Here is a 10673-nt window from a genome sequence, read left to right on the forward strand (position 1 = left end):
CAAAGAAAAACAAAACAGACCAAAAAGAGGAGCAAAAAACAAACATGCTCTATTTGAAAAACTGATCGTTCCAAATTGAAGAGTTTGCCGCAATGATCAGTTCTACCGTATCGGTTCTTCAATCAGACAAACAAAGGACAAAAAATCCTAGAGAAAAGTCAGAGAACTCTAGAAAAGTAATTTTTAGAGAGATAATGTGTTTTAAAATTATGAAACTCATTCGTAATGAAACTATTTATATTAACACCCTTTAATATTAAAATAATCAAATCTCACTATTTTAAACTACTATCACTTTTAAAATAATGTAATTTTCTAGGTCTTTACAATGGTGGTAATCAAAAGGTATCACTACAATTTCAACACAATATATTCAATACACAAAATGATATAAAAATAATTTTTGTTCACTTTAAAAACACACAGACTCAATTAATTTTTAATATATATGATTATTTTCTACTTAGACAAATATTTTAATGCATACTAGGGTTAGGCGACATGTAGAACAAAGCCAACCAGAGATCAGATTTCAGATCTCAACACCAACTATTATGCCACAATAAAATAAGAAGGAAAAGGAAAAGAAAGCCAGATTATTTAAACAAAGGAAACTTTGCTTTGCATTTTGCACCCCAAATGCTAAAAAGGTTTTGATCTTAACATATACTGCATTTTCTCCTAAGATGAGGATTAGTTTAATTTCCCCTCTCCATCTACTCCCCCCACCCTCCAAATCAGATTTTTGGTTTTTGCTCCTTTAAACTAAAATCCATTCTAAAATGAAAAGAGAGTGTTTGAAGAAAGTAAATCCTAAAACCAATGAACACTTTCACAAGTCATCTATTGTTCACACCCATCCACCACCTATCACAACAAATCCCAACAACATACATAACAAACCCAATAATCTAAGCATAGTTACAAGAAACTGAAGTTGTTGTAGATGATGGAGAAGAAGATGCAAAAGATAGTATCTCCTTCTGCTTGTTATCCCCATGCACCATGTTTCCACCACCCTCACCACATTCAATGCTATCAAAAACTGCTCTCATATTGACATCACTCCCAGTCTCACAACAAGGCTCTGTGCTCAACAGAAAATCAATGTCTTCCTCAAACCCTGAACCACCTCCAAACATGGCTACTAAATCCTCAGCTTTGCTGAAAGCAAAGTCTTGATCTTGAAACTCAGACACCCCAGTGTACATGAAGCTCCATGGCAGATCCTGTTCAAGCACATGATCCATAATAGTGACCAGTGATGATGACTCTTCCCTAAGGGGTGTGTGTGGAACTTGGTTGTGCTGCACTGCTGCCATGTGCAGATTCTCAGAAGGGGTTGGCGTAGTTGTGTTCTGTTGTTGTTCTACTTCTGCTTCTTCTGAGTCTGAGGAGTTGGGAACTGTTTCTCTTTGTGCTACTGTTTCTTGAGTTTGGTCCTTTTTCCTTTTGTCAATGTAGTTGCTTATGTCAAAATTGGTCACTGCATTCAGTCCTCTGTACTCTATTGCTGCTAAGTCATATGCCACAGCTGCCTCCTCTTGAGTTTCTTTGCAGTTCAAATCAAGCAAAAGAAAAAAAAAATACCCCTAAATGATTAGCACTTAAAACAGAAGAAATGATTCTTACACAGGGAAAATATATGATCATATGATGTTTTAAAGACAAAATTCATATGATCTTATGATGTTATCTTAACACATTTGAAGTGATAATTGTAGAGAGTTTATTTGATGACATTATCAGATTCAGAATCTGATCACTGGATTAAAAGACAATCAAAATTGTTAAGAAACACAGCAGTGTTAACTAAAAGTAGTTGGTGATTATTTAATTAAGAAAGAATAAGGTTTGAAAAAAAGACAACTTTATGACATACATAGAATCTCACAAAGTTAAAAGCTTTTGAAGTATGAGGACAGGATTAGTGTTCACGTGCTTACTGAATTTGGGGGGTGTTTGTGTCCTGCTTCCTGATCTACTTCTCTTTTTAATTCTTAGCATATCTTTTCAGCTATCTATATAACTATTCAAACAAGCCTTTTATTTTATTCTGCCCTCAAGATTGACAATTTTTAAATTCATACTTTTGACCGACATGCTGGCAAGAGATTGTGGACACTGCATATGAACAAAGTACAAAGTCAAGCATATGCTGTACCCTCCAACATGCTTGTCTATGAGGTTTAGGGTTCTATTGTCAAATGTTAGATTCAACTTGGCCAACTAAATTCTCTTCAAACTCACCTAATTATCACAAATCACATTGCTTAAACTTTCAAAAACTTCTTAATTAGAACAAAATATTTCAATAGAAGAAATGGCATAATGTTTTTACTTGCTTACACTTGTCATTTTATGAATTTGATCTCTGTAAAATTTTTGACATGATAAAAAATTAGCAGAAGAATTAAAATTTTACCATGAATAAAAGTTAAAAAGTTAACTAGTATAATATAAAATTGCAACTGAATTATGGTTATGATAATCCCACAGAGAAGGGTGTGGTGGTGACTTTGAATAAAGTGGACCCATGAAGAAAGGAAGAGGGGGTAATGCACGTGCCATGTTGGTGAGTGTTTGCAGCTGTAACTTTCCTATGCTGCTATTTTTATGTGATCCACAGCCACATATTGTAATGTCAGACCAGAAATTGATGCATACTGCAACTACTGGACAACACTACTGCAGCTACAGTTCAAGCAATGAGAACAACTCACACACATGATGCATCCTAGAACTCAACCTTTTCTCTTTTTTTTTTTCACTGTCATTAATTATGAGAACTGCAGGTTTACAACCTGTACTTGTCAAATATTTTCTTAAAAATTAAGGAAACATTTATTTATTCTTTTATTTTCACCTTTCATTATAAAATACCATGCTCTTTTACATGTCATACACACAACAAGAGATTTTATGTCAAACACCCCTTCTCTTCAACTCAACAAAAAAAATTCTTTAAAAACTATTCTTTCGGAATAAAAATGAAGCTAAAACAATTCTTGAGTTTTTTTTTTTCTTTTACTTGTGTTTTATTTCTTGAACAATTTTTTTTTGTCAAAATTATTTTTCAATTACAAAAATAAATAGAGTCAGACAAAGAGAATAGGAAATTTTTTAATCAGCCGTGACATGTGCTTGAAATTTGTGAGAGAATTTTTGTCTTATATAGCGTAAAAATGTGATTTTGAAGAAGATTATATCCAAATACTATTTTGTTTAACTAGAGGGAGGTTGAGTATAAAGAGAAGATTTTGAAATTTGAATTGAAAATTAAAAGAAAGAAAACTAAAATTTTGTAAATTTTCTGTGTCTCTTCTATTTTTACACATATTTTCTTCAGCTGAATACAAATAGTGTTTAACTCTAACTTTTATCATTCAATTATTAGTATTTTGTGGATGTTATCTTTAAATAAAAAAAAAGGTATAAATCTGATTGAAAGTTTGACTTATTTTTGTGCAACATATGGATAAGAAAGAAGACGAAAAATAGCAAGTTTCTAAATTGTAACCAATATATGAGTATTCATAGCTTTGGGGTCTACAAAGTGTACTTTCTCCCACTTTATCAATTGCCACATGTGAAATTATCTGTATTTTTATTTAGCTTTGGAATTTCACAAAAAAAAAAATATACAGTAAAATTTAATGATTGAAAAATAGAAAATAAATGTGACTACTTACTATATGTTCCCAAGTAAAGGTACTTGTTTCCACACACTCTTCCTATGCGCGCTTCCCAACGCCCATTATGATGATGCCTGTGCAAATATAAATATAAATATATTAATATCAGAATAACAATATTTACAGAAAAAAGAAATTTAATTTTACCTTTAATTTATTAGGAAAATTACAATTACAATTGTAAAATACAGTGAAAAAAAAAAGTAAAAAAAGAAATGATTTTAATCACAATTCAACTAACCTAGCAACCCCACGATACTTAGATATGCCTCTAGAAAAACCACTGCTTTGGCGCCGCAAAGAAGCTAAATATTCTTCTTTTGAAACTTTGTCAATTTCCTCAAGATCCTTTGTGTAATTTCCTATCTGAACAAAACAAAAACACTATATTGTCACAATTTTTTACATTACACAAAAAAATAAACTTTTTAATCATATGATTATATTTTTTTTAGGTTAAATATTTCTTCTAAACTATTATAAAAAATATATTTTTCCCCTAAATTAAATTCTAAAAAATTCAGTCCCAATGTTTTATAAAATTAATATAAAACATTGATTCTAATGAACAACATCTGAAATATTTTTTATATTATAATTAATTTATTATGGAACAGTAATATATTATTTGTCAAAAAAATTATTTACTTTATTTTTATAAAGAATAAAGATTAACTATTATATAATACATTATAAAGATGAAATACAACTTTTTATAATTTAAAAAATTATATATTTAATATACTTTAGAGAAGAGAATTTTACACCATATTCTAAACTTTAAAAAGATGACATTTTTATCTGTGGGATAAATTGAAAAAAATTGATATACCGGAAAATTCAAAACTGCATCTTTTCCCCAGTACTTCAGGGCTGCAAGATCATAGGTACGGGCTGCAGCTTCTTCAGTATCGTATGCTCCTGCAGAAAAAAAGAAAAGAAAAATATTAAAACATAAAATTAAAAAAAGCAGAGAATTGGGTCCAAACAACAGCATCATGATCAGAATCTTTCTTGACATTAAAAAAACAATAACAATCCAGAAAAAGAAATACTGCAGTTCAATTAATAATTAAGAATTCAGAAAAAAAAAATGAAAAAGTTGACTAGGATTTTGTGAGATCCAAGTGCATGAGAAAATGACTTACCCAAATAAACTAAACAGCCCCAAAAGTGTGTGAACGTTGCAATCAGAGAGATTAGCAGAAACAAAACAAGGTCAGAAACTGATAATAACAGTAATAATAATATTAATTAAGAAAACATAAAGAAAAGGTGATAACTTAGATTAGATCTCCTTGATTTTCTCTCTTGTTAATTGGATAATTGAAGAGAGAAAAGCAATTACCTTGTTTACCCTTCTTGCTTTGAATGTTGTTCCAAGAGGTTTTATCCCATAGGTGAGCTTCAAACCTACCTGTCCACCTATGTCTGATGATCAAAGAGAAATGAGAGACATGCAAATGCAGATGAAGAATCACTGAGGAGAATTCAAAATTTACAATTGAAAAGTGAAATTCATGAACCTTGTAACTCCTCTATAGATAGAACTTCTTCTGCAAGTGGTTTGATTCTGCTTGCATTTCTGTGACTTCAAGTTGTTCCTCCTTGGATAATTAGGTCTTCTTTTTCCTTGCTCAGCAATGGGAGTTTCAGAAGATGATGAACAAGAAGATGATGGAGACCTCTTCATTGGTGCCTCAATCTGAACACCCTTTTGCCCCAAAAGAACAAAAATGGAAGAAAAACTCAAATGGGGTGTGTGAATGGAGATAAAAAATGGATTTTTAAAGGTCTTGCCTTGCCAAGTTTCTCTCTTTTTCCCTTTCTATGATGTTCTATGATGGCATATTTATATGTGCAGTTGTGGGAGCAATCTGATTACCTAAAGTGGTTCACCAAAATAGAGAGAAAGAAGGAAAAAAAGGAAGAAATTTGGATGTATAAAAAGAAGGGGAAAATAGTTATATAGACAATTGAATCTGCAATTTAAATAAGAAGGGTGGAAGTGGGAAAAAGGAAGTGAAAGTAATGGAAGAAGAGAAAAGGAAGTGATGATGGTTGGTTTAACCTTGGGTTGGAATTTAACTTGATGAATTAACCATGGCTAATTATGTGACTTGAACTTGAGGAACACTTGGCAGGGTGGTGCAGCCATGCTACCAATGGGATTATGTATACTAAGCTGGCTTTCTTTTGTTTAGGAATCTCAACCTTATTTTTTAACCATTTTTAAATTGGTTCTCAGTCATTAAAATAATGAAAAAAGATGAAAAAGAAGAGAACTTTACCTGGCTTAATTGGGTAGTGTCAAGAGTCCACGTCAGATACTGTGATTTTAGACTGTGTTTTTTCTTTTTTGTGTGTCTGTAATATTAGTTGTTGGCACAAACATGTGAGATATGAGAGAATGTACCTTAATCAGAAATTAGTTGAGAATGTTTATGTGCAAGAAACAAAGAAAATTCAGAGGTTATGAAAGGATGGAAACACTCTCAATCTTTGTTCTGTTTGTTAGTTATATATGTTTTAATCTTTTTATCTCATTCTTATCATAATTCTTGTGTGTGCAATTTACAAGACAATGAATAGTGCCACTTTGAAAGTTGAATCACATTAAGCAATGCTTCCTTTAAGTTATTTTCATATATGTATAAGTTTAGATTGTCTATTTTATCACTAACAACTCTTTGATCATTAAAAAAATCAATTTTTGTATTTGTAGAAAAAAGTTAAAAATTAAAATAATGAATGTAAAGTTATAAAAATTTATTGGGTATTAAAATAATAGTACCATTATTTTTAAGTTTAGTATTTGTTTCTTTTGTTATATTATCTGTGTGTTAAATTTTTAAAATATATGATATTGATATACTAAAAAGTTTTTAATATATTTTAAAAATTAAAAATCAACATCCATTCATATATTTTGAAAATAAAAGAAAAATAACACACAAAAATAAATAGGAAATTCAAAATTTTTATATATCAAATAAAGGAAATTCAAAATATATTACTTTATTGAAAGCAAAAAGAAAAAATAATACATATATTTAATCATTTTCATTCATTTATTATTTTGACGCATCATCTCAATTTGAATAATAGAGTTATGAATGTTTGAAACAATACTGTGTTATAGACCAAACATAAATGTGGTATTTTTTCCTTCCGTGTTGTTATTGAAGATGAACTCAGTTATTCTTAATTATGCATGAATCACGTTTTCTCTCTTATTAATTACTTTGCAGTGATTCTCTTAACATCTCAGATATTGATATACTGAACAAAATAACGTATAAAACTGTCTATAAAAGAATATTGAAACACCCAAATTCATTAATTAAAAAACATTTAAGACGTTGTTGTCTGAAAAACTATACATATTTAATAGTTAGCATTAAATTTTTACTATTTAAATGATTTGATTACACATCAATTCATACCATTTCAAATACAAACTCTGAATGTTATATTCATGAATAAAAAATAATCATCTTTCAACTCTTACAATTATATTTTCAATTAAAAAACTGGCTTGAAATCTTTCATTTTTGAATCACAATTTCACAATGTTTATGCTTTAAAATTATTGTTAAGATATCTCATTCTTTTAATAAACTATGCTAATACGTATACAATTTCTACAAATTAATTTGGTTAATGAATAACGTTAGGCAAAGTGTTTGAATTTTTGGCACTCAATATATTATATTAATCTTACTACTTTTTAATCAAATATTAATAAGAATATTTAGTTTCCATAAAAAAATGTTCAAACTTAAATATGAAAATATTTTTAAAATAATAACATCAAACATATTTAACTTGGTAAGAATTTACTTATAACTAAGTTCACTGAGCATGAATTTATATTGGTTAATTTCAGATAAAGTATCCTGAAAAAAAAAAAACAGATGAATAACGGTAAGGTTAATTTTATAAAATAAGTGTTCTGATCTTATAATTATTTATTTTATTTTTATGCATAAAAAAATGGCAAACTATGAGAGAGAGTTTTCGGTTGACAACTTTAGATATTGATACTTTAGAAATTAAATATTTACTTTATAAATCCTATTAAGGCATGTAGCATACATATAAAATTATTTTAGGAATTGATACTTTAGTAATTAAATATTTACATCTTAAAGTTCCTATTAAGGCACACATAAAATTAATCTATTAAATGACGTAAAACTAATGATTTGCATAACTTCTAAAATTAAATTTTAGTTGATGAATTATTATTATCAAAATATATATATATGTGTGTGTGTGTGTGTGTGTGTGTGTGTGTGTGTGTGTGTGTGTGTGTGTGTGTGTGTGTGTGTGTGTGTGTGTGTGTGTGTGTGTGTGTGTGTGTGTGTGTGTGTGTGTGTGTGTGTGTGTGTGTGTGTGTGTGTGTGGTGTGTGTGTGTGTGTGTGTGTGTGTGTGTGTGTGTGTGTGTGTGTGTGTGTGTGTGTGTGTGTGTGTGTGTGTGTGTGTGTGTGTGTGTGTGTGTGTGTGTGTGTGTGTGTGTGTGTGTGTGTGTGTGTGTGTGTGTGTGTGTGTGTGTGTGTGTGTGTGTGTGTGTGTGTGTGTGTGTGTGTGTGTGTGTGTGTGTGTGTGTGTGTGTGTGTGTGTGTGTGTGTGTGTGTGTGTGTGTGTGTGTGTGTGTGTGTGTGTGTGTGTGTGTGTGTGTGTGTGTGTGTGTGTGTGTGTGTGTGTGTGTGTGTGTGTGTGTGTGTGTGTGTGTGTGTGTGTGTGTGTGTGTGTGTGTGTGTGTGTGTGTGTGTGTGTGTGTGTGTGTGTGTGTGTGTGTGTGTGTGTGTGTGTGTGTGTGTGTGTGTGTGTGTGTGTGTGTGTGTGTGTGTGTGTGTGTGTGTGTGTGTGTGTGTGTGTGTGTGTGTGTGTGTGTGTGTGGTGTGTGTGTGTGTGTGTGTGTGTGTGTGTGTGTGTGTGTGTGTGTGTGTGTGTGTGTGTGTGTGTGTGTGTGTGTGTGTGTGTGTGTGTGTGTGTGTGTGTGTGTGTGTGTGTGTGTGTGTGTGTGTGTGTGTGTGTGTGTGTGTGTGTGTGTGTGTGTGTGTGTGTGTGTGTGTGTGTGTGTGTGTGTGTGTGTGTGTGTGTGTGTGTGTGTGTGTGTGTGTGTGTGTGTGTGTGTGTGTGTGTGTGTGTGTGTGTGTGTGTGTGTGTGTGTGTGTGTGTGTGTGTGTGTGTGTGTGTGTGTGTGTGTGTGTGTGTGTGTGTGTGTGTGTGTGTGTGTGTGTGTGTGTGTGTGTGTGTGTGTGTGTGTGTGTGTGTGTGTGTGTGTGTGTAAAAACTTTTAAAAATAAATTTAGTTAAATGGATAAGGATTTTGAATTTTTGTACTATTAAGACATTTTCTTTATCATATAATAACTCATGCAATACAAATAACTGTTTTTTTTGTTCGTTTTCATTCTAATATTAATTATTTTTTTATTTATACTAATAATAGACAAAAAAAAAACTAAAACTGAATGGATAATGATATAAATAATTTCATAAATCTTCCACCTATTTTACGTATAATATATATATATATATATATCAAAATACATTTAATTATATAATTATTTTCTATGTTTTAAACTGATTAATTAATTAATACATTTAAATAATTTGTAATGATTCTATTTTTTTTATATTAAATTAAATTTTAATTGATAAATAGTTTATTTTGGTAGGTTAAATTACTCTATTTAAATTAATAACATTAATTTATACGTGTTAGTTATTTAAGTTACATTATTATTAAAAACTATAATAAAAAAATATTATTTTCTAAATTATAATTTTTATTTTAATTATATAAATTTAATTTTAATTAATAGGTTAAAAATATCAACAAGTGAGTTACTTTAAGTTAGTTCACTTGAAGGACAAGATAGAAATATCAATTATTTTTACTAAAGTTCTATTGAGTTAGTTTGTCTCCCTTAGTTAATTCATCATGTCAGACTAACAAGTTGAAATACCACATATAATTACAACATTCGTATAGTAAGCTATGTCATAATATAATAAGAAAAGTTATTATTCTCTAAATTATAGCTTTTATTTTAATTATATAAATTTATTTTTAATTAATAAGTTAAAAATATGAATAAGTTAATATATTTGATTAATGACAGACTGACACAATGAATTATGTTATTTTGATAATGACAAAATGTCACATAATCAATTATATCATTTTATTAAAATACAAAAATAAAGTTAATTATCATTTGAACAAATTTGAATGATCATATATTTAACAATATTTTTAAAAGAAACAATTTTTTCTAACTATATATACTAAAAGGGTCAATTTTAGAATAGGAGGATAAAATCAAATTTACACCAAGCCTAAATATGTAATTATTTTCAAATTTAATTTTGTTTTACATAAATGTGTGTAGAAAATATAAATCAAGGAGTAATAATAAACTAAAACCATTTAAAGTATATAGATGTTAGGAATTAAAGTTAATTTTCAAATATTCTTATTTGAAACATATCATGATCTAACATAGTTGTAAAAAAAATATAAATAATAATTGAGTTGTGTGATTTATACGCATATTTGGGGATATTTTGATTTTAGCAAAAATTTGGATTCACTTCATTCAACTTGATTGTCACTGTGCAATGATTTGCACGTTTCAAAGTGATTTATTTTACGAACACGTCAACTCCAGAGTTTCATTGGTGCGGGTTTCTTGATGCAAAGCCACGTCGTTTCTCATGAGGCTTATTTATTTTTTTCTCCTGTTTTTTTCTTCCAAATTTAACAGGGAATAATTTAAAAAGGTCTTTTTATTTTCTGACAATAGATTCCATTTTATTTTTCCAAAATAATATTTAATTTTTCCCATAATATTTAATTTGTAATATTTTTCATTAAATCTTTAAGACTAAAATAGTTTTAATTAAAAGAAAAAAATGTTGTAAAAAATCTCTTTATTTTAAATAATATTTCAAGATATTTT

General features: G+C 29.5%; 1 protein-coding gene across 1 annotated transcript; it reads right to left on the reverse strand.

The window, feature by feature from the left end:
• Nucleotides 1-825: 825 nt before the first annotated feature.
• LOC108321757 (AP2-like ethylene-responsive transcription factor At1g79700) lies at nucleotides 826-5730 on the reverse strand. Its single transcript, XM_052877360.1, has 7 exons — nucleotides 5222-5730; nucleotides 5044-5126; nucleotides 4844-4852; nucleotides 4528-4616; nucleotides 3937-4061; nucleotides 3693-3769; nucleotides 826-1552 (listed from the first exon to the last, which is right to left on the reverse strand). Exons 1-7 carry the CDS (start codon nucleotides 5386-5388, stop codon nucleotides 912-914), a joined length of 1191 nt encoding a protein of 396 aa, XP_052733320.1. The 5' UTR covers nucleotides 5389-5730; the 3' UTR covers nucleotides 826-911.
• Between the last annotated feature and the right edge of the window lie 4943 nt (nucleotides 5731-10673).

Source organism: Vigna angularis, chromosome 5, assembly GCF_016808095.1.
Source record: "Vigna angularis cultivar LongXiaoDou No.4 chromosome 5, ASM1680809v1, whole genome shotgun sequence".
Classification (NCBI taxonomy): domain Eukaryota; kingdom Viridiplantae; phylum Streptophyta; class Magnoliopsida; order Fabales; family Fabaceae; genus Vigna; species Vigna angularis.

What these genes read in the sequence shown, in the direction of transcription:
- LOC108321757 (XM_052877360.1), bottom strand. Translation starts at nt 5,388, where the DNA reads ATGAAGAGGTCTCCATCATCTTCTTGTTCATCATCTTCTGAAACTCCC. An exon ending in ATGCAGTTTTGAATTTTCCG is followed by an intron (nt 4,062 to 4,527) that starts GTATATCAATTT and finishes TGTTTTGTTCAG; the next exon opens with ATAGGAAATTACACAAAGGA. An exon ending in CCTTTACTTGGGAACATATA is followed by an intron (nt 1,553 to 3,692) that starts GTAAGTAGTCAC and finishes TGAACTGCAAAG; the next exon opens with AAACTCAAGAGGAGGCAGCT.